This window comes from Strix uralensis, chromosome 3 (assembly GCF_047716275.1).
Source record: "Strix uralensis isolate ZFMK-TIS-50842 chromosome 3, bStrUra1, whole genome shotgun sequence".
NCBI lineage: Eukaryota > Metazoa > Chordata > Aves > Strigiformes > Strigidae > Strix > Strix uralensis.
In genome coordinates, this window is record NC_133974.1 from 110081803 (window position 1) to 110108584 (window position 26782).

At 44.8% G+C, this 26782-nt stretch overlaps 1 protein-coding gene across 1 annotated transcript in view; it reads left to right on the forward strand.

Moving 5' to 3' along the window:
• LOC141941891 (calpain-13-like) overlaps positions 1–26782 on the forward strand; it is a 46657-nt gene that overhangs the window by 15792 nt on the left and 4083 nt on the right. The window contains exons 4-18 of the mRNA XM_074864868.1: positions 762–895; positions 2715–2889; positions 3745–3816; positions 5562–5647; positions 7449–7523; positions 8346–8509; positions 9937–10082; positions 13141–13298; positions 14843–14879; positions 16577–16639; positions 17681–17738; positions 18777–18844; positions 20532–20600; positions 21697–21775; positions 24701–24817. Coding sequence (XP_074720969.1) covers positions 762–895; positions 2715–2889; positions 3745–3816; positions 5562–5647; positions 7449–7523; positions 8346–8509; positions 9937–10082; positions 13141–13298; positions 14843–14879; positions 16577–16639; positions 17681–17738; positions 18777–18844; positions 20532–20600; positions 21697–21775; positions 24701–24817 — 1501 coding nt within the window. The remainder of the gene's footprint in view (positions 1–761; positions 896–2714; positions 2890–3744; positions 3817–5561; positions 5648–7448; positions 7524–8345; positions 8510–9936; positions 10083–13140; positions 13299–14842; positions 14880–16576; positions 16640–17680; positions 17739–18776; positions 18845–20531; positions 20601–21696; positions 21776–24700; positions 24818–26782) is intronic.

A 26782-nucleotide genomic window follows, 5' to 3' on the forward strand; every position in this document is an offset into this window, starting at 1 on the left:
TACTTCCACTGGAGTCCTTAGCATTACCGCAAATAAGAGCTTGGCCTCTTATGATTGCGACTCATGCTAAGCTACATTAATCTGCTAATGACTCTGGAAATGGCTCCTTTAGTTCATCCCCACAGATCTCTTTCCCTTTCTTCTCCCTTGAAAGGTTTCATCAGCTGGATCAGCTGGAGAAACACCTGCTCTGTCCACATGCTGGAGAGACCTCCTGTGTCCTCCTCATCTATCAAGGAGATGGATAACACCTCAAAACAGTCTTTAGTCACTACACTGTCCCTGTCCGTGACAGCATGTCAGAGTCTTAATTGAAACACAGAGGAAGGAAAATCTAGAGACTGGATCTTGACAGAGGCTCTCTGGCCAAGAGCTGTACTGCAGGGGAAAATCCAAGTGCAGCTGAGGAGTGAGGCTCACTGAACCATCTGCGTGATTGTTTTTATCATCTTGAATGCTTGCTATCGCCCAAGAATATTAGCATATTTCCCATGTTGAATCTTTCCTCCCACTGATTGCAGGACTATTTATATTCTCAAATGACTTCTCCCGCCACTGGGAAATCCAGCTGCTTGGTAGCTTGTTTAACAATGTGGACCATTGGCCTGAAGCAGTTCGGGAGAGAACTTGCACATATGAGTGCTTTAGATCAATTCCTGTGCTATTTCAGGTGGCTGTTGCTTGGCATGAATATTAGCTCTTAAGAGAGGTTCATTCTTTTCTCTTTCTTCCTCTTTTTTTTTTTTTTTTTCAATTTCCAGTTCTGGCAATATGGAGACTGGGTGGATGTAGTGATAGATGACCGGCTACCATTCCTAAATGGAAGATACCTGTCCGTACAGCCTCGAACATCAAATGAATTCTGGCCATCCTTGCTGGAAAAAGCATATGCCAAGTAAATATACCCAGTCTATTCTTCCACCTAGTGCTGAATGCTTTCTATGGCTTTACGCACAGGGAGGAGTTCAGGCTAACAGCTGTGTATGTTGTGCTGTGCTTATGCAAGGAACAGCGTCTGCTTGCAAACATAGGGCCAACATAACCTGGAGATGTTGGTCTCAGGCTGAAGACCTCAATGTACCCAGTCCAACTCAGGGACATTAACGCCTGAGAATTAAAATGAGAATTAAATTGAACCGGATAATGGCTGGTGACACAAAAGGGGCTGGGCATCTCCTTCTTACTTTAAGCAAACTTCTTTGCCTCTGTTTTCTTCTCCATATTTTTCTCTGTTTAAAACTGCAGAGTCTGAGCAGGGATTACCTCTGTTTACAGTCACTAATCAGACATCATGTAGATATTTGAAGCAGGCAATGAAAGGAAACGTGACTGAAGAACGTGCCCAGGCACAACACATGCACTCCTGTGAGACTCTGGTCAGCTCTCACTTCATGCAGAGAGCTCTGATTCTTGGCTGAGGTCCCCAGAGTACTGAAAGGTTAATAATGATTAATAAAGAGATAATAATTTTAAAAAATTCTCTGAGGAGTGAAGGGATCAGAGTGTGGTCCCTTAGCATCTGTAACATTGCCCATTATTAAATACACTGAAGAGAAATTCCTGTGCTAGGGGTAGTATGAAGGACTGGAACTTGGTACACATGCCCTACATCAAGCTGGTGTAACATTTGCAATTCAGTAAAGAGGAGCTGAAGAAGAGAGCTAATTGTTTTGGCAGATTTGGTCAGGAATGAGCAAATGTTAAAGCAGCATCTGAGCTACTCAGGAATAGGATACATTTTGCCCTGAGATATCTCAGAAAAGTTGACTCAGGATTCAGTATCAATTTGCTGCATAAGATTTTAATTACAAAGCAAACCAAACCTCTATTAAATTAAAGTTGCAAGCGATGCTGTTTATGAGATTCCCATTTGAGAAGTTTTTCCCCAGTGCCCATGACAAATTCTTTTCATCAGTGTAGGACAAGGACAACCCTTCAAAATACAATTAGCTGCAGACTTCATTTGATTACATTCATTAAATACAGTGTGTATGGTGGGGTTTAACAGCATGCTCTACCTGCTCTAAGTACAGCATGTTCCAGCTTATTTGCTGTCTCAATAAAAAGCACACGATAAAAACAACAAGGACTGTGTTGGCAATATTAAATTATTATCCTATTACTGCACTCTAGCAGAGTGAATTGGGAACAGTGCTGAAAACTTGTTTCTGTCTTGCCTTGGGAGCATGTGCAAATACCTTCACCTCTCTCTTCTTCCTATTTCTCATTTGCAAAAGGGATTTTTGCCATTTTTGTGATGAGTCATGACAAAATACGATCTAGAAACTAACAGTTCAGCTCCATTTGATACGAAACATCCATTTGAACTAGTCACCCTTGACTTCCTTCCTGTTCAGAAGAAGGAAACTGAATACTTTGAAATGCAGCTCATCCCCCTAAAATGTCTGCTTTGGCATGAGATGCACCTTATTATTTTCCAGTGTCTGCATATGACTCTAGGCAGCTGCCTCAGGTATGCGTGAATACATATGAAAAAGTCCCTCTTTGCCTTATTCATTCCACAGGACATGTGTTGTGTCTGGCCATGTATTTTAGTCACGTTTCCTTTCATTACCTGGCCCCAATGTCTACACACCCCGGGATCACCCCATGCTCATCACCTCAATGTGTGTGTCCATTTTGGAAACCATCACTATGTATTGTTTATTAAAACACAGTGTAAGGACTAATTAACTTTTTTTTTTTTTTTCCAGGTTGAGGGGCTCCTACCAGAACTTGCATGGAGGCTACCTTTCTGATGCTTTAGTAGACCTCACAGGTGGAGTCCAAATGGCGTTTTCATTGAAGAATCCCCCTCCTGATCTGGAGGAGATACTGAAAGCAGCTGATAAATCTCAGTGTCTGATGGGGTGTAGCACCTCAGGCCCGGTGAGTCACAGGGCCAGTAACATGCCTTTTTTGGTTTACCATATTTGCATAAAGATTGCTCTTTTGAGTGAAAAAGGAAGTCCATAATCACTCCGTGCAACAGCGACAGTTTTTGGATACCAGAAGAGGTCTTTTGCAGCAGAAAGTACATGAGGTTATGCAGTAAGGAATGTAAAGGCTTTTGGGTAGATGTAGATGGATTGATCTGTCAGAGAGGGGTCTGTGGCTTCTCTCCTAGCTAATTCTACTGTGATAGAGTGGTATTCTCTTGCAGCAGGGCTGATTTTGGCCTCATAGCTTTGTGATTGATTCTAGCAAGGCCAAAAAACACCTTTCTTCTGTGAGAGGATGCTATTATCACATTGTGATTTGCAAGCTACTGGTATTAATGCTGGGAAGTTGTAAAAGGCTTTATGATGCTTCCCTTACAGCATGCAAGGGAAGAGTGCAAAGTATGTGACATTGCTCCTGTAGTGCCTGGTTTATCAGGACATGAAGCTCAGCTGTTGCAAACAAGCCAAGGAGTAGCCCCTCAGCTCAGGTGACTGACGCTGGGCTGTGAGTGGCAGGGAAATTCTGCCAGTGACCCAGTCCAGGTCATTCTGCAGTTGCAGCAGTTCTGGACCATTGACTGGCAAATATGTAAAGACCTGTAGTTTTGTTAAATTTACTGGCCTGCTTATGGCTGCAGTGGGAACAACAGACACATTCCTCTGGAGCCAGTGTATCTGAGATACTGCTGTGGTCAAACCCAAATCTCTTTTTCTGCCATGCCAAATGACTGTTCTGGGAGCTGATGGTTGTACCTTTGCTGTGCGGCAGAGAGCTAAAAGTTGTGTTTTCTCCCTTCTGCAGCTGAGGAGGAACATAGAGGTGAGGAATGGGATTGTACAGGGTCATGCCTACACTGTCACAGGAGCTGTGAAGGTAAGATCAAGGACCTGTTCCTGCCTGGTGGTCTTGACCTGGTGATCTACTACAGGGCAGTCACACTGCTGTTCCATTCAGAGTAATTTTAATTAGCTTCATGCTTAGGAGGGATTGTTAAAAGCACATAGTTCAAATTCCAGGAGTTGGAAGAATTCTGGTACAATGGGAAGAGGGAGGATATCTGAATCTTATAATTTTTTCTGATGGAAAAATGCAACTTAAATTCACTTTTGTTTTGGGACACTTCAACAGCAAATAGAGCATTTCTGGGGATTTTCATTCCATGCTGACTCTTAAAAAATTCACTTTTCTGTTTCAAATGGGAATAGAAGCACTGGCTGAAATTGTGGGATTTGTCATATGATGCAAATCTACATATGTTCAGCTCAATCACAAGCTGCCAGAAATCACTGTGTGAAAAGTAAATAACTCGCTGCTTCAAGAACAGCATTTCTCCATCTTTCAAAGCTGTTCTACTCATGCAGAAATTCTCCTGGCTAGATATTAATATTGCTGATCTGAAAACAGGACTGATTTATCACACAGATCAAAAGAAATGAAGGATTTTTTTACAACCAGAAGTCAAAACATGGCTTACCCCAGTAAGCTGTAGTGCACACAGGGAGAGTTAACAGTGAGCAAGGCCAAGAAAGAAACCAAACAGTGGCTATGCTATCAAGCAAGATAGCTACAACACATTTTAATCTCAGAACCTAAAGTATTTTGCAAAGGCGACGTTGTTTTCCCTAAGCTATTTTCTCCCTTCTCCCCTTCTCTTCAATGGTTTCCTGTATGAGCTTGGCTTTAGTCCATAGCCCCTCATGTCATGGCATGCTTTGTGCCATCATCAGTTGGTGTGCTTCTTCTAGGAGGACACTTGCTCGTAGCCAGGAGGCTCCAAAATGGAAGGATGAGGTTTGCCAGGCTCCAGAGAAGGCCCCAGCTGGCTATCCGCAAGAAAGGAGAGGAAGCAGGCTGTTCCAGTTTCCTGCTGCTCATGATGTGGGCAGAGAGGAGAAACAGTCTTTGTCCCACCTTATAGGAGTGCCAAGGCATCCAGGGGGGTGTCCTGTGGGGAAATGATCTGAGGTTGGCCAGGGCCTGGGCTTTTGCCTGAGAAGAGACTGCCATAGAATTTGTTTCCAACACTGCCTGTGTGCATATGGAGAGGTGGAAACAAAAGGTTTGCTTCTCCTTTCCACTTCCACCATTTTGGCTTCACTGGCGAAGGTGAGTTGCTTCTGGCTTAAACCAATGGCAGCAAGAGGAGAAAAGCACCAGAAACTCCAGCTGTTGGAAACCACAATACTGTAGATATAGAGCCACAGATTCTGTTTATCATCATCTCTCCTGCTGACTGTCGACATTAACTCCAGGCAGTCTGGTGACCTCGTTCCTCAAAGTCTCTGCCTTTGCTGACTCACAGGATCAGATGTGCAGTATTAGGCACCAGTATTTCCCAAGGCCGTTGAAGTCATGTGGTGCGGCAGGAATGCCACTGCTTCCCTCTGTGTCAGCTATTCACTGTCCTCAGGAAAGCAAAGTGGGCTCAGTTTTCTCCCACACGTCATTCCTTTATGATGTAGCAAAAGGCATTGATTTTTAGCTGCAGCCAAATGAGATCAGAAGTTAAACCAGGTCTCCAAGGTATAGAAGAAGATCCATTTTATTACCAGTCTCTTCACTGAATATCGCAATTGTGAAAAGCTGTGACTGAGTTTATATTTCTTTTCTCTTTACAGATATGCTACAAGAATGGCTGGAAACATATCATCAGAATCTGGAATCCGTGGGGCCATGGGGAGTGGAAGGGGCCCTGGTGTGATGAGTATGGTCTTCAAGCTTTAATCTCATAAGGAAAATCACCCTTTTATAGGCTTATTGTAAAGGATGTCTGCCTTGCACCATAATAATGAAGCAGACATTTCTAAATCAATTCATTACAAGTGTTATTTCCATCTGTAAAGCAACTGTCTAAAGAAATCCAATCCAGGGAAAACTAATGCAGCAGTGGTTTTATATGTGCTGCTCACTAGGCCTAGCTCAGGTATCCCTTTTTGTCTATGTGTACATTTTTCCCAGTAGGTAATTCCAGATACGTCATGGATGAAGGAGTTGTTATTACCTGAAGTAAACTCTGGCTGTGCCCCTAGATGGTGGCTGACTGCTTCCATTGAATTCTCCTGCAGCAATTGTACATCCACCTTCCTGCTCCTTCTTCCCCTCCCATGAGTCTGATTCTGGGAAGAGGATGGTTAGCAGAATCCTTGAGAGTAGGGCAGTATTTTTATGCAGTATTGAACACAGAGAGACAAAAAGGGTCCTTAGTTATTGCAAAGGCGAAATGCTGCTGGATGGCTTGAACTGATTCTTTGGATCCTGCATGCAGCTTTGGAGATGCAAGGGCCGCTTTGCTGCTGTCTGTATAAGCTAACTTCTCTTTCCTGAGGAAAGGAATGAAACAGAGGAACAGTGTTTTGTAAATAAATAGATGTTAGTTTTCCTGGTGGAATCGCATCACTATTTTCCTGACTAGAGATATGTTCATGTGTCACTCTTACGTGATTTAATAGCATCCCACCTCTCCCTGTTGCTAGGAACACTCACAACTTCTCTGCTGAGAAAAGTCAGGCTAGCGTGTTGTGTCTGGATGGGTTGGTGGGCGGTGCAGACATGTTTAAGGCTGGGATAACAGCTATCTGCTCAGACAGCATCCTCCCATTTTTTGGAAGACTGAACTATAATCCTAACTATAATTGAAATGTCAGTAGAGCGCATTCACAGGTAAGCTGCATAAATCAGTAAATTATTGATTCATGCTCTGTTTATTTATCTTAAACTCTGCAGAAAGTACAATTATCACTTAATTATAAACATGCTGCTTGGGAACAACACATTTGACTGGCTAATGTGCCCTCTACATGTCAGTGTAATATCAGCACTTCAGAGTGCTATGCCTTGGTACCTCAGTAACCTCTCCAGCATGGGGACAGGTGACCAGGGCTTGGAGGGCAGAGTCAGAATTCCCCATCCCATGGTGGGCAACTCAGGCACAGCAAAGGTGAAGAGCTTGTATGCTGGCCTTGGCTATGAAGGTATCGAGCACAGTCCTGTTCCCAACATGCAGTTTGCTCACCCGTCCTGCTCCCTCATGGCTGGGACTGTTTAGTTTGAGGAAGAGAAGGCTGAGGGGAGACCTCATCACTCTCTACAGCTACCTGAAACGACATTGTAGAGAGGTTGGTGCTGGTCTCTTCTCACAGGTAATTAGCGATAGAACAAGAGGGAATGGCTTTAAACTGCAACAGGGGAGGTTTAGACTGGACATTAGGAAAAAAATTTTCACAGAAAGAGTGGTCAGACAGTGGAATGGGCTGCCCAGGGAGCTGGAGTCACCATCCCTGGATGTGTTTAAGGGTCGCTTAGATGAGATGTTGGGGGATATGGTGTAGGGGAGAACTTTGTAGATAGAGTAGGGCTGATGGTTGGACTTGATGATCCCAAGGGTCTTTTCCAACCTGAATGATTCTGTGATTCTGTGACTTGATGGACTGGTTAGAGAAATGGGCTGGCCAAAGAGATGGAAAATTGTGCCTCACATCTGCTTGTTGATTTGTTCCTGTTTGCAGCTCTCCTCAGTGGGACCATGTTGAGCCTAAATGCAGAGAAGCCCTCCTCAGAAATAAGGATGATGGAGAATTCTGGTATTTCCCTATCAATCCTTCTGTCTACCAGGTTTTCTGTTTTCATTTGTTATTAAAAAAGAGTCATTTAGGCAGTTCTATGCTCTTAGTGATGGCTCAAGGCACCCTGTGTTAGCTGTGTGTAAACAGCAAATCAGAGGGAACAAGACCTGGAGAAGTGGAGCTGGCCAAGATTAAGTAACAAGCTGGTGAAAAAAATGAAAAGTGAGAGAAGTAAAAATCCAACTCCCTGAGATCTAGTCATTTGGTCACACTGCCCTTCCCCATAACAAGCCTATCTTGAACCTTGGACTGGCTGGTGCTCGGGGTTACCGGTGGCTGAGCAGGTTGTAGATCTTGGGCACTTGACTGCTCTGCAGGTGCTTGTGGTGTTTCACTGCCTCTTGGTTACTCTCAGATCCAGTTTCATCATGTATAAGCCATCCTTTAGAAAAGCTATTATTATTCAGGAAGTGCACCCTTGCCCCATGAGGGTCTGAGGAAAGAAGGGGAACAGCAGGCTGGTCTGAGATAGACACTGCAGACTTGAGTTTGGGGCAGGACACTGCAGAAGGACAAAGTAAGATGCAGTGGCAAAGGTGTGCTGGAGACAGCAGGGATCCACCTAGGTACTACTGAACATGCCCTGTAATTTCCCTGGGGCTTTAGGTGCGGTTAAAGCAGTCCAAATGCATTGAGAGCTGACCTCTTTCTGCAAGGTATCAGCCAGCTCAGCTACAGCCTGCAGTGCTCTCTGTAATCCCCTTTTAAAGACATGGGGGTGAACATGAGTGCCTGACCCGTGCCTCAAACTGAAAGGTGAGATTTTCTCCTTCTCTGCAGGATGTCCTGTGAAAACTTCCAGGAGCAGTTTTCCTGGCTCTATATATGTAACAACACCCCAACCTTTCTGGACTTTGGAGATCAGCACTGCACAAAATGGTCCGTGGACAGCCACATCAGCCTGTGGAGTCCAGTCCTTGCCACAGGCAGGAACTATTCCCCAGGTAATGAACGCTCACTGCAGTCACCCAGTCCTCTCCTCCTCTCCACTGGTGCTTACAGTGAAACATTCACTCTGAGCACCGAATTGCAGAAATATTGATTGCTGGTTGTTAATGCCTGCCCTTTCCCATTACAGCACCTATCAGCTAAAGAGGCAGAAACAAAGCAGCAGCAGTGGCTGCTGAGTTAAAACAGGAGACTTGTGATTTAGAGACACTGAACTCTTTAAATCAAAATGTGTTTGTCTGTCTTCTTTCAGGCAGTTGCTGGGGTGTTTTTGGGTACCTCTGAAATTAAATGGATATGAAATGAAAGAATTGTGCTACAAAGCTCTATTTTTGAAGGTAGAAAGGCCTCTGAGCAGATAAGACCACTGGTTTTACTGCCTGTGCAAGGACTCTTCTGTCATTGCAAGCTCCAATTATCAGTGGTATTTTTTAAAATTTTTATCTTCTCAGCATATCTTACTTTTTTTACAGCTGCATCATTATTTCGACTCTGTGTTTTTAATCTAAGATGGTAGCATGTGGTCAGTGAAGCAGCTTTTTTTTTCTGCAATGCTGATCCCTGACTTAGCAGCAAACAGGTTTTTGTTTACAGGTTTCAGCCTCCTCCTCATAACCTTGATTGTCATGTCTCACAGGGTGGTAACAATGCAGTGCCTCTGCTGCTGCACACCACGGGCACTGGGATTGAGCGAGGAGGTGCAGGGGCTGAACTGAGAGCATGTGGGCAGAGCCATTTTCATTGGAACTGCGTTTTCCACCAAGCCTCTAGTAAAGTTCCTGTCCAAGTACAATCAGGCTAAATTGCAGATTTCAAGGCCACCCAACACACCTACATGGCTTAAAGTCTGGACTGGTTTAAGCAGATGCTGCCTTCTCAGTCCCTTTTCCCCAGGTTGGGCATTTTACTGCTTTCTTATCAGGGATGCTTCCTGTTAACCAAAACCTTGGCCAAGAAGAAGCCTTTCCCTCTGGTGCTCAACAGTCTGTCTTGTCCATCACAAACACTAACAGGAAGGAAGGAGAGGATAGCTTTGGACCATTTCGTCTTTTTCTTTTATGTGTTCATGATCTCCAAGCCACAGTCCTTTTCAGCTCAGGCACTAGGCTGATTAAGAATCACTGCTTTTCTGCCTCAGGGAAAGTGCTCCACAGAGGTGAAGCAGATGTAGCGGGGCTGAGAAATCTGCATGACTTATGACTTTGCCAGAGATTTCTAGAATGATTAATGTGCAATTAGTTTAACTCCAGATGCCTCAAGTCCTGCTGGTAATGTAGAGACTACAGTGCTCTGTTGTATTGAAAGGATCTTGGAGCAGTAACTACCTATTCCTCTGGGTCTATTATAAGCAAGATCTTACACAATAGGCTACTGCAGGGACATCTATGTGGCTACTATTAATCTATTAACACTTTCTCAGCAGGTGCAGTTTCAATGAACCCTCAGTATTTTTTCAAAGTGCCAGATTATGACCCAAAACCCTATAATATTGTCGTTTCACTTATGCAAAAACATGCTGAGGATATGCACAATGCAAAAACCCTGAAGATTGGCTTTTTGATCACCATGGTAAGCACACTCAGGTATCACGTAGGCACTGTTGTCTTCTGTGTGGGTATACCTGTACATGGAAGTGAAAGACTGAATTTCCTTTTGGGCTGTAAAAAGAGAGCAGTCAGTATTTGGAGTAAATTTCTGGATGCCTTCTACTGTAGAACATCATAGGAAAAGTAGAGTTAGGCAGGCTCAGTTTCCTTTATTTATGTCTTAAGAGAGGAAAGGTTGAACTTTTAGTTCTGTAGCATCCCAAAATAGCCCCGGGGAAACTCAGGGAGTCCCCAGATTACAAGATGTGCCAGGGCAATATTCTCTGTGCCCAGCGGTACCGGTGACTTGCCTTGCTTGCCTGGCACAAGGCATGATAGCCAGCACTAACCACAGCACTTAAGCAGTACTCCAGGTCTAGTAGGGAAGTGAGTGGCCTCTTGTTCCCCAAAATGGGTCTGTCTTGCTCATCCCCTCTTTTGTATGACAGAAATGCCATGCAAAACCCATTTAAAAAATACATGCAAGGCTTTGCTCAAGACTGGTGTGGAGGTAATCCACTCAGATACCTGGGACCTCCACTACAATTTCCCTGTTTTTTTTTCTTGGTGACTGACCAGGGAGGTGCCATTTCAAGGGCAGTTGTTGTCAGAGCATTACCAGACTTACTGAAAGTGCAATTGCTAGTGCAGATAGATGCTAGCCTTTTCCGAAGTGTTTTTGTTGTTGGCTGAGGAGGGTGGGAGGGCATTGTTCTTAACCTGAAGAGTAAAAGGAAGTAGAGACTGCTATGACCCTAACTTCACATTCTCCTGATCACTGGAGAGGTTTGCCCTAGTCTCAGACTTTGAATAATTGATGCCATAAGTCTAACAGCTCCTCATAAATGAAGAGCATGGCTTTGTAGCTCGTAAAAAACAGTGTCTGAGAAATAAAAGTGTCATAAAAAGAGCATTCCTCCAGCAAGTGGAACTCACTATCCCTATGCAAGGAGATCCTCTGCCCTGTGCAGATATCAGACCTGCAGGACTCCATGGGGCCAGCTGTGCCACTCAGAAAGATCTGCTGCTCGTGGTAAATGGGGAACTCACTCCTTCCAGCATCCTCCTCAGCTGTCCCCCAACAGTTACCAGACGTGGAGGTCCCTACATGCTCTTGCATGGTGCGTATCTGCCTTACTTAGTTACTCATTTTAACAGAAATGACCCTCACTGGGAGGTGATGGCATAGGTCTTGGGCCCTTTGAAAAAAGGTTCTTTAATTAGGAAGCAGACCAGGGGACAGATTTGCTCTATTCTTGCTTTATAGTTAAAATTTCTTTCTTCTCCTCCAGCTGATGCTCAGGGGTGTTCATTTAGTTTTTCTCTCTTGGTATCTTCCCAAGGATGTATGAAATTCGATGAGTATCTCAAGTCTGTATGACATGGCCTCTGTGGGCTGTCAGCCCATAGCTCACCTTGGGCTCAGTTTGGGCTTCTGATCCTAGATGATCTCCTCTGCAGGAGTTGAAGGGCAAGGTCAGAACAGACCATTACTAGAGACACCAGGATTACTGTGGAGCACCTGGTCAGTGAGGGAAAGGGGACAGTTATGCTGCTCTGTCACACCATAGTTTTTAGTAATGTAACAAAACCGTTACAAATCCACACACCAGATTATACAGAAAGTATTCCCCCATGGACACAGCTTAAGTATTTTAACATGAGAGCTGGTCTACCAGCTCCTCACAGCCAGCCCAGTGTGCTGGCCTGGTAGCAGCAAAAGCTAAGTCTAGGAGCTAAAACCAGTTTATTTCCCAGTGTCTAGCCTCAGTGCCTGAGGGCAGTCAGAGGTGGCATCTTTGCACACAAGTTTACAAGGGGTTTTCTTTGCACAAGCAGAGTACAATTGTTAAGGTTTGTGTGACTTCACTCTTCCTCCCTGAACTGCTTTCACTGCCATTATTCATTAGCAGCATCATTCATTGTTCTCTACCTTTTGAGATGAATCAAATTGTTGCTGTGAAGTAAAAAGAGTATTATACCTTGGCAGGATGAGAGGGGAATACAGTGCAGGCAAGGATGCAAACCAGAATGGACATATCTGATAGCTCTAGGAAGCCTTTGATTAAATATAGATGTGGAACACTAATACATGGCTGTGAGGGAAGTTTAATGTTGTGTGATAGAGCTGAGCAAGGTATAGAGGCTGATTCTTATCTCACACTGGTTTTGACTCCACTGAGATATTAATCTGCTTCTGCTTTTTACCAGAAGGAATGTGGAATGAGACCCAAAAGTAAAAGAAGGATTACACAATTTATTTCTTTGCAGCACTGCCCATTTCTATCTGCTCAAGATCCGACCCATAATACTTGGCAGTCTACGTACCTCCCAGCCGTCTGTAACAGTAGTCATCTTTTTTTTTTTTTCTCCCAAAATAGCAGTTTTATGTTATTTTCTCCCAAAGGCATGGCTCATAAATAACTCTGCCACGCTGTATAACCATTCTAAATGGAATTTATACATGCTGATGTATTTTGGGGAATATGTTTAGTAAGGGTTTTTTATTATGCTATCTTTACATGTCATCATAGTAATAGCGGTTGCATTATATTTGTTTCATCTCAGCAAAAATACTGGAATAACAGAAGAAAGATCAGAATATTTGTTTTCTTTTGACACTTGCTGGAAAGTTTGTGTTGTGACTCTTGAAGCATTGTCATCTGGGTGGGATGCTTAGTGAGCTCTCTGACCATTCTGAGTCACGCTAGATGTCAGGGAAGTTTTAGTAAGAGTATTCATCCTTGATTCCTTCATGAACTCCAGTCTGCTTAATGTTAATTGAAGTTCTCTTCAAATCCACTCACATTCATTTTGCCTTCTGTTTCTTTCAGTTTTTCCACTTGTGTGCATCTTTGATGTGTCCTTGAACAAAGTCTGTCACCTGGATGGGCTTTTCGTGCCACTGGGGAGGTTAAGGCATTTTAGATGCAGTGTGTATTTAGAGAACTGTGGGAATGTAAGGCTGCAGTGGATGCACTTCCTGATTTACTTTGATTCCTGACATGGAGGAGAAATAACCAGCTATGTTTTTCTTTCAGGAGAACTCCAAAGTTCTGGAACAATTTTCCCGGACTCGAGACATAACCAAATACTTTACCTTGAGCCCAGGAACTTATGCTGTTGTTCCTGCTACTACAGAGGACCAAGAATTTGAATTTCTCTTACGAATTTTCATGAAGAATCAAGACTACAATGAGTAAGATGACAAGTACTCCTTAAACACCCCAGACTCACAGCGTACAAAGATTTAACAATTTAATGTCAAGATAACTAATGTGGCAATTTGCTTTTAACATACTCTAGAAGCATGTTGGGAAGACACAGCCGAGAGTTAAGCAGGGATCAGATGTATAGTCAGATGCATAGGGGTGGTCACTGCTGAACAGGGCAATAGCTCATCTGCAGCCACCAAGAGTCTCAGCTTTGGTACAAAGAGCCACAAAAGTGAACAATAATTGTGAGATATGCCCCCTCTGCCCCAACTGTGGGGACATCTCTCTTTACTGAAAGGAGGACTGAGAGCTTGTTTTTCTTAACAGCTGCTATGTAGTTTCTTATGTTATGCCAGCTAGATGCCAGACAGATCGGGTCCCATTCTATTCAGAGGGGGACCTAGAGAAGCAAAAAGCCCATCTCACAGACAGGCTGGTAGGGCTCCCTGTGAGTACAAGAGGGGCCTTGAAGATAAGTTTAGTGGAAAAATGGTATCTTAGTTCATGCAAAGGCAGTTATTATCACATTTTCACATAAATATCTGGGTGTGCTTTAAGTAAAGAGCAAGGCCCAGCATTCAGCCTTACCAAACGACCTTCAAGCATCAGATGTGCAGCGGCTTTCTTTCAGGAAACTTTATAGTAGAAGTGATTGCAGATCTTAACTCACAGACCCATATCTTAATAATGAGATTGTTTTCTAGGCTTTGGCCCCTGACAAAAATAGCCCAGAACAAACTAAGGCAACTCCTTAGTTATGGAAAACAAATATGAGAAGTCTGTGTTTTGGGCTGGACTGCCTTCAGCATGATGAGTCATGCACAAGACTGCTCAGCCTTGGAAGGTAGCACTTTCCAGGAGAGATTCTGACCCTCACAGACCTTCCTGAGCTAGATCAAGCGTGGGCATCCTCTTCCTGTGGGTCTGTGCAGCACTAACCTGTATAATAGCGCAGATGCTATAAAAATAGCATCTGGCTTACCTAATTTCTCTACCAAAAGCAAAACTCAAGTATTGAGTGTTGCTAAGTGAGTCTCAGAAGGAATGGTGGCCCCATTTCAATTTCAGGTAGTCTGCAGACATTTAAAAGATGTTGCTTTTTAATAACCCAGATGCTGTTTTTTATTCCTATTAAACTAGGCAAAGAGAAAGCAGGTGAAAATTTCATGTGTCTCAAGGCAGGGCAGCCCTGTCTTCTGTGTGGTGAGGTTAGTCCTGGCATGCTCAGAGTGAGACAAGTTACCCTTTCTCTGCTGCTGGTGCCAGCAGGGTCAGCTCGAGGAAGGCAGTGGCCCCAGAGCAGCCAGAGACTCAGGCTTGCTCATGTCTGCCAGCACAGAGAAACCCAGGACTGGTGCAACAGGCTTGACTGAACTGGGACAGGCTGGGCAGTGTGGGTGCTGAGCACCTTGTGGGGCCCTGGGCTGGGTGAGTTCTCCTGTTAGTGCCTGCCTTCTGCCACATCTGCAAATCAGTGCTCTGGAAAGGCAGCTTCTCTCCCAGTTTGACTCTTGTAACTCTTTTCTAGGAACTCAAACTTCCCGCCCAGCCCAGTGCTGCCAATGGTAAGAAACTCTGAAAACTGATGTAGATACTGGTGGTGGTGGATGTTTCCTAGAGAGCTGACCATTCAGTAGCCACCTATACTGACTCCTCTTCTTCCTTCCCACACACCAGACAGACACCACTCTGCTCTTCCCTCCCTTCACCGCCCAGCACCTGTTCCAGAGTTTGACTCTGGCACCCTGAAACCTTGCTGGGAGAGCAGGTGACCAGCTGGGGGTACCTCTCTGGAGAGACAGGAGTGACAACAAAGCGCTTCCTCTTCACACATGTCTCTTCAGATTTTTGAAGGAAACAAATCTTATATGGTCCCTCTGTCATCCTGTCCATCTATCCTTTTCACCTTGCCACCTTTAACACTTTGACCAACCAAATACAGCAGGGGTGAGAGCATTTCAAAGAGACTCAATTCTTGCAATGTCTGTAAAATGGGTATGTATCCAAGGAGGAGAGAGGGGGAAACTTTGATGAAAATGTCATGGCTTGAGTTTGACCTCTTTTTTAAAAGACCTCATACCTGAGAGCAGGTCATGCATGCCTTCCCCATGGAAATGGTTTCATTTAAGTACCTGAACCCTATAAAGCACAGGAGTCCATAAAAATGAGGCCCAAAGCAGATATCTTCTGATCATCAGAGTATCTACAGAGACGTAAGGGGATTTACACTTCAAAACTGGCTGTGCCTCTAGTTCAACCCACATTTCAGCCTGTTCAGCAACCATCTGTTGCTGGACTTCCTCGTCGTGAACTGTGCAAGTTGCCAGAGCTGTTCCAGTCCATGCTGCTGTCTCACCGGTTGCTTGCAAAACCCTGCTGCTGAGAGAGGCTGTTATTTATAGCAGTGTAAACTCAGTGCAGGTCTTTGAAGCCAAAGGTGTAAAGCTGCTTCAGGAGAACAGAAAACAGAGTCCTTTCCTTGTGATTCACTTTCCAGCCTGCAATTAAGCCCCATTAGAGGGGTAGTGTAAATGGTGGCTTATTATCTCTTTCCACTGACAAGCTGTCAGTTTACTCAGCTGTCATGTTAACCAATGTTTTGACTTTGAATTATGGTACCCACATCACACTTTCTATTCTTGTTTAGGTATTTGGGCTTCGCTGGTATGAATTATCTTGCACAGATCTGAAGGCACTGGGGCTTAGGCTTAGTCTTTGGGAAACTTTATAATAGTAAGGGTAGTTCCCCCTAGTCCCTGGTGGATCTCCTCACTGAAGGGTTGAAAAAAGTCACTTAACCATTGAATTGCAATTGCTCAGGTACAGTCAAGCCTGCTTTGGGGTTGAGAAGGTACAAGAGAAAGGAAAAGTCAACTCCTGCTCTATTTTCTTGGTTCACATGAATCTTCACATGCCCTAAGCCAGTGGTTTCCACCGAGGGCCATCAATAAGGATCAGGCTTTGTATCTCTATACTCATGTATTGACATGCTGAACTCCACCCTGGATGTGTTCTTTTGTCTTCCTCAGGCCCTGAGGTGCTCCTTCCTGGTTATACTAAGTGATAACATCCAAACTATGCTTCTTCCTTCATTGCAGTAGCTGTTCCTCACTCCTAGTCCACTTTACTCTTGGGGTGTTAAAACTGCAGCCTGTACTGTACATTCCCTGCCCTCTCTAAAGTGTTGTTTGGATCTGCAGACTTATGCCTCCAGCTGTTTTGTAACAGAATTATTTATGTGCATACTTTGTCTTTGATCCAGGATGTACCAAGACAGAACCAGGACAGATCCTATAAGGCTGTCTTCCTAAGATACACTAAGCAGGTATCCTATCTAAAGCATCTTGCTGAAAAATAAAAAAAAAAATAAAATAAAAAAGGCATGTGGGCTTGCAAGAAGAAAAACTGATCTATGATGTTGATACAAATCCATTTAGAAAAATGTTTTTTGGAAATGTAGCTCCATCCTCAAGTGGATACCTTGAAAACAGTATTGATCGACCTGCCAAAACCCCCAGAAAAATAGGACGTTCAGCTGGGATGGATTGGCTACCCCCATATATCAGCAGAGGATTGGAGATTTGTGGCTGTGCTGGTGGTGGGCTTGCATGTGTACTTTTCTGGGTTTTTGGATTTAGTTTGTTTATTTACTGAAAGCAATTAGAAAGCCTTGGGTATTCCCTCCTCTCATCAGCATCATTTTCCACTTGCCTTCACGGCATTTGGAAACCAAACATCAGTCAGCATTTGAGTAATTGATTCCTGCTCTTTCAGAGCCAAACTCTGTGTGTTCACAGGAGATGCTTTCAATGGTTTAATAAACTGTTACAAAGAACTCCTCGACTTAGTCAAGAGGAAAAAAAAAATTACTGCCAGAAGTCTTCGCACAATGGGCCTCTTGCAGTTAATAGTTATATCAGTGCATGAAGGTGAAAATGAACACTGTCTGCCACGCTGAATGCCCTGGGGGAGGGAGCAGTCAGGTTCACCCATGGGTGGCTCAGAGGGAAGCGGGCAGCAGTGCCTCTGCTCCCAGTCCACTCACCCAACTGCCTGCTGTGCCTGCCCATCGGCAGCTCCCCAGCTAGGGGCTGATGAAGTCGGCAAGTGTTCCCGTCACTGCTGAGTACCCCATGGTGATGGGACTGCCTGTAACTCCCCTGAAGACTCTTGTAGGGAAGGACAAAGAGTGGCCCAGCAGCATGGAGGGTTTTGTTATGCTCTTGAGGGGGTGCTGCTGCTGCTCTGATAATAAGCAGAGCTCCTTCCTGGTTGCCACAGTGCGTGAGTAAAGAAGTTTCAGGCAAAAGTGACACAGAAGAAAACTTTATGCTCACAGACCTCTCTGCATTTTATTCTGCATTAGGACTCAGCTATTGATGCCTCGCAGCTGCAACAACTCCTTAATGATGTGATCCTGCAAGGTAAAGGTTTTACAACCCAGCTAATGTCTTTGGTGCTTCCCTATCATTAGGCTAGTGTAAATTAGACAGAGGATTTAGTGGTGTCGTGATGGTCCTCAAAAAATCCTCAGTGTGGCTTACTGCACTGTTAGATCTTGGAAGAATGAGAAGTGCCTCCACCAGGGTTCTTTTACATACACAACAGTTTGGTTTTATTTTTTTAAAGAAAATCAAAGAAATATTCGCATGAAGAAGGCAATGTAATCCAGACCAGCTGCTGACAGACTCTTTAATGCATGGCCTCAGCAAGGCTGTGCATCTGCTTGACATCCAAATTTCACCCTCTTCTCCCCTTCCCAGTTCTGCCAAGGGACAGCCTCTGCCCTTCTCCTGGATGTCCCTGCAGCCCCCATGAGCACCCCTTCCTGCTTGGCACCCCACCAATTGCAGCAGGAATTCAGTCCCTGGCTGTGCTGCACCAGTGAGTGCCCCTGGGAACTGTGCCTCTCACTCTCCTCACTGTCAACCAGTTCCTCCCAGTTCAGCCCTGGCCTGCATCACTCCTCTGCAGAGGCCTTGAGCTGGCTTTCAGCATTTCGCAGACTTCCTAACTTGCCCACCTAGAAAAGAGCCTGAGACAGGGGCACAGCCAGAGGGCTCAAACCAACTCAGTCATGCACGAGGCTCAGAGTGCTCTTAGGATTCGCTAATTCGGCATAAATGGCCTTTCTTGTCACTGTAATTTCCCTTATCCTTATTTCAGAAGGGAAGAATTTCCATCAGGGCAGGTAGGTGGGCAGATACTCTGCAGAGCAGCAAACTGTGATCCCAAACAGGGCACGTGTCCTTGGGGAAGGGAGCGGTAGAGATGTCTGAGACATGTCAGACTCCCTCAGTGGACCTCAGCCTGCCATGTAGCCCTTGCTGATGTTTGAGAACCTGAGACAGATCTGGGGGCTTTTAGCTATGTGGTATCCTTCTTCCCTCTGAATGGTGACCTAATGCCTCTGTCACTCCCCTTGCTCTCGCTAATTCCTTCTGTTTTGTCATTCCTTGCAGATGAAATGACCAGCCTGGGAGGAAGATTCAGCTTCGATTCATGCAGAGGCATTTTAGCTCTGATGGATGTATCCTTTCAGCAGAAGCAATAAACTTCCCCAGCTCTGCCCATCCTTGCTTTGAGTTATGGCTGAGCTGAGCATCCCAGTGTGAGAACCTGCAAGTAAATATTAGCCACAGTCCTCAATAAATAACTGTCCCAGAGTCTATGCAGGACTTTGCCATGCATGCCCTGGCTCTGGTGTGCCTGCTGAAAGGTGAGGGTCAACCTTCTGCTACCAGCTAACTCTTTGCTCTCATTTTCCCCTCTGCAAGGCCCGGGGCTTGGCTAAGCTTCACCCTTCGGTGCAGGTCCCAAGCAGAAGCCAAGGAGAGGAGGCAGCACAGAGCTCAGGCATAGCTCGGCACTTCCATCACGGCTGCAACCACACTGGTCTGTGATGGCAGCCCGAGCAGGCTGCTAGCACTGCCAGCAAAGCTGGTGTTTGTGGGAGAAGCACTGTCACCGCTGAATCACAGGCACTTGCCTGGCAGGCCATTCATCCTTTCCAGTGTACCTTCCATATTTAGATGGATCACGCAGTCTTTTTACTGTTAACAAGACAGCACTGGAAATACATTTCTGGCCATTGTAGAACAAGAAGGCTCCTTGATGAAAACATAAATTTTCCCCTGTGTGTTTTCTCCCCATGGCTTGCTTGCTGTCTCTTTCTTCCATGCCTTGAAACAACTTTGAGACATTTTCAGCCCTTTACAAACTCACAGGTAATGAATAAAGATGACCAGAAGTCCCTCTCTCCTTCCAGCTTTCTGCATCTAGACAGTGAAAGAGACTTTTCCCCCTTTCCAAAGCCCCTCCTGGGCTAAGTGGGCACTGTGAATGCATGGCACATGCAAAGAGTTGACAAAGCCACTGCTCTGCTCTAATTCAGGTTGGATTTTTCACTCTCTGGGCTGCATACAACCCATGTGCAGCGTGACATATCCTGGCCTGCAAAGACAGGATCAGCTTTTTTCACTCAGGTTTCATGGCAGTGGCATTTGTCTGCTTATGTTTCACTGGCAATGAGTTTTGTTTTCAGGGAGTTTTCACCATCCTAGCTGCATTAGGTGAGGTGTTGCATGTCTGCTCAGGACTCCTAGATGATGTATGGAGGGGAGCAGATCCTTCAGACCTGGTCCTTCGAGGATCCCTGGGGGATGTCTACTGACACCCCTGGGCTCCTGCAGCTCAGGGTGGGGAAGTGTTTTCTCACATGTGCCATATGAATGGCTCAAAGGCTGCTGCTGCCTTCTGACAGCAAGCATTAGGATCGGCTCCTCGCGCTCTTGGCTCCTTCAGTGCCTGTTCCTCCAGGAGGATCCAGCCAGAGCTAATACTGTGCTGCCTCATGCTCAGAGGCAAGGCAATGTGCACGCGTGGCCTGAAGCATGGGGTCACGTTCATCCACAGGGGCCTCTGTGCTCCGTGGCTAAATGTCAGCTGAAGCGATCACTGCAGGTTCCCTTGTGGTTAAAGGCACCATATAAATAGTAATCTTTTGTTGTTTGTGAGCACAGATATGAGCAGCTGCACAATGTGCCAAAGAAGGTGAATTTAAGTATAATTGAGAGCACCATGGCTTTTTCAACACAAAGTAACAAACGGAAGAGACTGAATCTTATGTCTGTCTGTATGTGAAGGCAACATCCTTGGGGATTAAGACAGCCAGGTTTAGCTCTCATTAACTGTTCAATTCTTAACTAAATGCACAGCTCAACTCGAATGGACGTCTCACACTGCAGGAGTTTGGGCGCCTCTGGCGAAGCCTCACTAAGTACATGGTACACAGGGGCTGCTCTCTCTTCTCTGTCGATGCTGTACTCTTGGGCTTTTCATCAGCAGAGTGCAGATGTCTGTGATATCAACGCACTGGGGGGAAAAACGTTGCAAAGGTTGCTTGCTTAGTGGGTCAGATTTTTGTCCTCTCATGCAAAGGTTGACAGCTCAGGAAGCGGTGGTGTGTGTAAAGTGCTCCAAATGAGGAGCCGAGGCTTTTCTAGAGCAGAGAATATTGAGGGAAAAGGTAGGAAGGCCAATTAGGCTCAGAATTTGCTGGAAGTCTCTGTTTGTGAGCCACCACTGGCAATTTTTTAAAAAGCTTTCTAAGCTGAAATGAATTCTTGAACAGTTGTCTGAAAAATGTCACTTCCTCATTGCTGCAGTTTGTAGTGGAAACATCAGATCAGATGAAAGTTCATCTGGGGGAAATGTCTCTGCTCCAGGATAAATGTTAGGTCTAGAAGCAGGGAGGACAGTAGCTTTGTAGTTAGGGTCCCACCTGAATTCAGAGCCAGGGCATGGATGGCAGCTTCTGTGTCATGTCCTTCCTCCTCAGTCTTGTTGCAGGATGGGAAGGTTTCCTGAAACTTCAGGGTTGGGTGGGGTCTACTTTGTTTCATCCCTCTTGAGATGGTCTGAGGCCACCTAGGACATGGGGTGCCAGTTCCCCATCCGGCAATGGTGCTCTTCCCACTGACAGCACTGCAGGTATGGCTTGTGAGGTTTCAACGGTGTAATGGGAAAGATGACCCCAACACCGTTCCGGGACTCAGGGACTCATGGCTTATTTCACGTGTCTAGACAATGTCTTTTTGTCAGTGGAGGTGTGAGTATTCCCATTGCTGCCTGCACTCGTAGACCAGGGAGAGTGAGAAAAAGGCTTCCACCCACCCAAAACTGTGGGATTTCTTAGACAGTAACATACCATCTGAGCCTTCTGGAAATGGGTCTTCCTTGTCATGGTCACCCCATCTCATCTGTTGAACTTCCTTGCAGCCTATTTATTAAGGAGGAAAAGCATCCTACATAATTAGATGTAGCAGTAAATTTGGGGAATACTGATATGGGCTTGAAATCTGTCTTTACACTGTTTTTTAGGATATCTTCTGCAAGGAAGACAGAAATCATTCTGGATTTCTTGATGTGTCTGAACTGAAGAGTGCAATACAGACAGCAGGTACGTCCATAGGTGCTGAGCAGCTCCCTTTCTTGTCCCTGTGGCAGTGAAGGATGAAAAAGAGAGAGGAAAGAAAAAAGAGCTTCAGGGAGAAAGCAGTTTGGATTGTGCAGAGGTGCCAGTTAGATCACAGCTCTGCTCAGAGGTCTGCATTGTTTTAGGGCATTGAGACAGAAATCTCATTTCAGGGAGAAACCCTTTGCACTGCAGCTAGGGAGCCAGCAGGGAGATGCAGGGAAGCACAGCACTAGCCAGAGCCTGCAGACTAGCTTATCCATAGTGTCTCCAGGTCATGGACAAAACATCCAGCAGAGGAAAGGAGTAAGGAACAGTCGATGCTTGCACTTGCCCCGATTCCTGCAGTTTCTCTTCAGGGCAGTGACAAGTCTGTAAGGGACTGTAAGCCACAGTGACAGACGTTTATTGAGTTTGCACTGACCTCTGTTGGCTACACGAATGCTGAAACTTGCAGTGAGTGCATGGGACCCCTTCATGTTGAGTGGAGCATTTTAGCTGGGTCATCTCTCTGGAGACTTTGTGCATGAAATACAGCTCTGAGACAGCAATCCTCTTATAATGGTACAGTAGAGAAGCTCCCATTTGGCTGCCTGGAGCTTGGAGGGTGTTGTGCCCAGGAGGAACCCGGTGCAGAATTGCTCTCTGTGGAAGCCATCAGCTCAGGGGATGTATATGTAATCTTTTTGTGGTGAGAGGTGGGCAGAGCATTAGCATCGGCCTGAAGGAGCACAGCACTGGTGTGCCAAATGTCAAAGGAGAAGCTGCCGGGTCCATTCTATAAGAGAGGCACTAAAGTGTAAAACTGGGAGGAAAATTGTACGTTGAGAAGTCCTGACAGCCAAAATAGTGCAGCTATTTGAAGGGATAAAAAGGCACTGTTACATGGCAAATTTAATATATGTTAGGCTAGAAGAAGTTCTGAGGGGGGTGGGGGAAGAAAATTATAAGCTCATTCTTGCTGCCTTCTGAGCCAGACAGCTGCGTTTGAATCCGTCTTTGCATTAGGATGATCCCTGCCCTGGCTTTTAAGCAGGAAGAAGTGGGTAGCCCCAGAAAGCTTTGGGAGGTTGGCGCTACCTCTGGGAATGACACTAAGGTATCTAGACACAGCTCCTAGCCAGCTGTTCCCCAAAGTGTTCAGTGCTTTCCCCAGCAAAACACAGAAGTGTGTGCTTAATTTTCACTGTTGTCCTAATGCTTCAAAGCATAATAATTATGGGTCAAATTTTCTGCCAGAGTAAAGCATTAACAGCAGTGCTGCCCCGAAATGGAGGAGCATTGGTCTGGAGTATTTACAAACTCCTCACTGACAGTATTAAATGCATCAAAATAATTAAAAAAAAGTAGGTAAATATAAAGTCTGTGTTTTAAAACTCAACTAAAACCAGAGTGAGGAATCCAGCAGACAAAAGGTGTGGGGAGTAACCTTACAAATAAGCATCAGCATATAACTGAAATGTCTTGGGAAGAGCGAGGACTGACATTTCAGTCTTGTTGATGAGGTTAATTGGGAGACATTGCCAGGTGAGCAGATTTCAGAACAAGTATATCCCAGACAGACCATGCCAAATTGTCAGTGTTTTACTAGTGTAAGACATGCTTGTAGCATTTTGTAAGCAGCACTGCAATGCTTGCTGGAATCTGCTCTCCAGAGAGAGCTGGATTAAATTCCCATTGCCTTCAAAAGGTTAAAAATGAGATAGAATTCATTGCTCACTACTACAATGGTTCTTGGCAGTGGTTTAAAACCAGAATCAAAGAACAAATTTCATTAATTGGATTTTTTTAATTACTAACTTTTCCTCCTAGGAAAAAAATCTAAAATCAGGATTATCTTCATTTGAAATGTATCTTAAGCCCAAATGTATTTCCATTATTTAAATATTCAGCATTGTGTGTCTGCTTCCTGCTGGAGACCTTCTCCAACTAGGCTTATGCAACCAGAGTTTGTTGATGTACCCACCTCCATTGGCTGTATTTTCCCCTACACAGGTGTAGAGAAACCGTTTCCTTCTTTTCCGCTTGTTCAACTAATTTAGCTCCATGATGAGTTTATTTAAAACTGAAAAGTATAGAGCTGTTTGAAAAAGCAGGAACGTTACTTCTCTTCCAGCTGAGCCACTGAAAACTAGGGGTGAGCAAATGAGACTTTTCTGAAATCTCAAAGAATGCATTAAACCGAAGCTATCAGTCCAGCTCTCTGCAGAAAAATTCTCTTTTGTTTAGCAAATCAGCTTTTAGTGCAAAATATATTTAAATCATTCCTCTTATATAGCCAGCACATTTAGGGTAGTTTTATTTAACTAATAAAAGAATCATTCTAAAAGGCAATTTTTGTTCATTCAATTGAATACCAATTTCCATCCAAACAGACTGTGACACAAATACTGAATAATCACCTAATAAAACAGAAATGCACCCTCCACCATTTTCTAATAAAAGAGAAAATGTAAAAATTAAGAATCCTAGGCATGCTATACTGCGTAATAGCATGAGTGTGTGGTATCTCCCTGTTTAGCAGAAAGCGCCAGTGGTATTGTAAATGCTATGCTCAGACTTTAACAGTTATGAGCCAAAGAAAATCACCCCTTTCTTATAGAAAATAAAAGCTAAAAAGGCAAAGCAATATAACACTAGATTAGTTAGCTCAGTGTTTCCTGCTTGCTGACCCAAGGCATAATTCAAGTAAGTGACTAGAAGGACTTTGATTTTCCATCACTCTACCCCAACTCTTATGCACAAACCTGGGGCAAGGCAAGTTGCTGTCCAGGGATGCAGAGACCCGTCATGACAGGGTGGGGGGCTGAGGGAGGGCCCCTGCTTCTCTTCAGCGTGCACAGAGTCATCAGAGCTGGTCCATCATCCCACAGTGTGTCCCCAGTGTTGACGTTCCTCTTCCCTCCGCAGGTCTGGCTGCTAACGAGCAGCTCCTGTGCCTGATGGCCTTGCGATATGGCGATGCTGCCAGGAGAATTGGCTTCTCTGACTTTGTGTGCTGCATGCTGCGCCTTGAAACCATGACCAGTGAGTCTCAGCGCCGGGACCTGTTGTCAGGCAGGGGATGTAGCAGCAGGGGAGCTTGCAAAGCCAGACTGAGGGCAGTGTCAGGAGGCAAGGGACACAATGCTAGACATGATAATACACGTCTAACAGCGTAGCTTGGAAATAACAAACCTGCCCAAAGTCCAGGCATGGTCCAGGCATTGCTTCTGGCAGCCTGTTTGCCAGAAACCAGATTTATCTCATGTCCACAGGAGCAACTGGCTGGTAGAGAGCGGTTTAGTGCTGAGAGAAAGCAGCAGCTGGGAATACGGTGATGTCCTTGCTGAAAGGGACCATAAGGAAGGTCAGTCCCCCGTTTCCCATCAGAGCTCATCAGAGTGCCAGTGGGCTGCAGCGGCACCACGCTGACCTGTGTTTTTCCCTCCTGAGGAACGGTGGTAATTTATATCCAGAGCTTCTTCAGCTGCCAATCCTTTTTTGCTGCATGGATTTAGGCTGGCCTCTGCAGGCTTGTCCTTAGAGCCCCTATGCACTAAGACTCATTTTCTAAAAAACAAGATGTGTCCTTGTGCTGGTGCCCTTCCACACAAACTTGAGCATCCTGGTCCACAGCAGAGCTTCCTCCAGGGTGGTGTGGAGCATTGCCCGTACCACTGAGGAGAGACTGCATGCATTCATGCCCAGTGAAGAGGAATGAGGCAACACATCTGAAGTGGAAGGCTTTCTCTTTTGCTTGAAAGTCAGAAAAGTCTGAATCACAGCAAGGGAGGTGCTTTTGCTGCTGCCTCTTTTTTTTTTTTTTTTTTGACCTGGAGAGATTTTTTTTCCCACCAACTTCAGTAAAGTTCTCTCATTTTTTTGGTAAGGAGGTCTGAGCTCCTTCTCAGTGGATAAACAAACCCACACCCTGTGTTGCACCCAGCTGTTGTCTGGCAGTTGCAAGGAGGGAGTGTCTGTAAATAAGCCTTTGCCTGAAAGTAAATGGAATTCTGTTTTACAAAAGCATCATTTTTTCTACTCTAATAATAAGTATTTTGACTGGAAATACTGGTAGTTAAACAAACCCAGCAATTGTGACCCGTGTGCTAGAACAGTGCTACAGCAATTTAGTTCATCTTTAGAATGAGCTGTGTTTCACCAGCACATGGAAATGAATGTTCATTTTTTCTCATGTGTTGTTATCACTGACGTTTTATGGGCCAGTAGTGGTCAGCAGATCTGCCTGGATGCCACTGCCTAGAATCCCATTTCAAGGGAGCACAGCAGAAGCAGCTCAGAAAGTCAGTGCGTGTCCTGATCTTAATGCTTTCATTAAAAACCAGATAACTTGTAAACACCCACTTTTTGTGATTATACATGTCATTTGCTGTAGATGAAAATTCTTATGCCTAAATCAGTACCATGGCATTTTCTTTCATCTTAAGAAAGATCCTCGTACATTTTAAGTGCCAATGTAAAGACAACTCCTTTACAACCATGGGGAAAGGAATCTCTAAAAGTTTCATTGCTGTCTGTAATGAGTATATTAAAATGCTCTCAACTCTTTCAGTTATCACTTTAGAGAGGGTTTAATGTGGAATACATTTCTCAAACTTTTCAAATCATTGTGAATAAGATTGTTACAGAAGAGGATAAGGGTGTCAAGTGGGAATAAAAGGCAGTCCACCTTTATGATGATGTGAATGCAGCAGGGGAGATAAAATCTGTCCCATTAAATCATTACTCATCCTTTCAAGATAGCAAGAGATGAGACCCAAACCAAAAGCCGTAGCTTCTTTGCAAAGTCTGTTTAACCGGAGTTAACGAAGTAGTAAAGGGGCACTTACCTCTGCCCAGAGGATGGAATTCCAGCGCTGCCATTTGCTCCTAAAAAGACTGCTGGGCACAAGCCCAGCCCTGCAAAGACAACCTTGTCAAGGGGCTGTGTGCAACATGGGGATTTCCTTGTTCTATGCCTTTCTTCAGAGAAGCATAGGCTGGATGTGC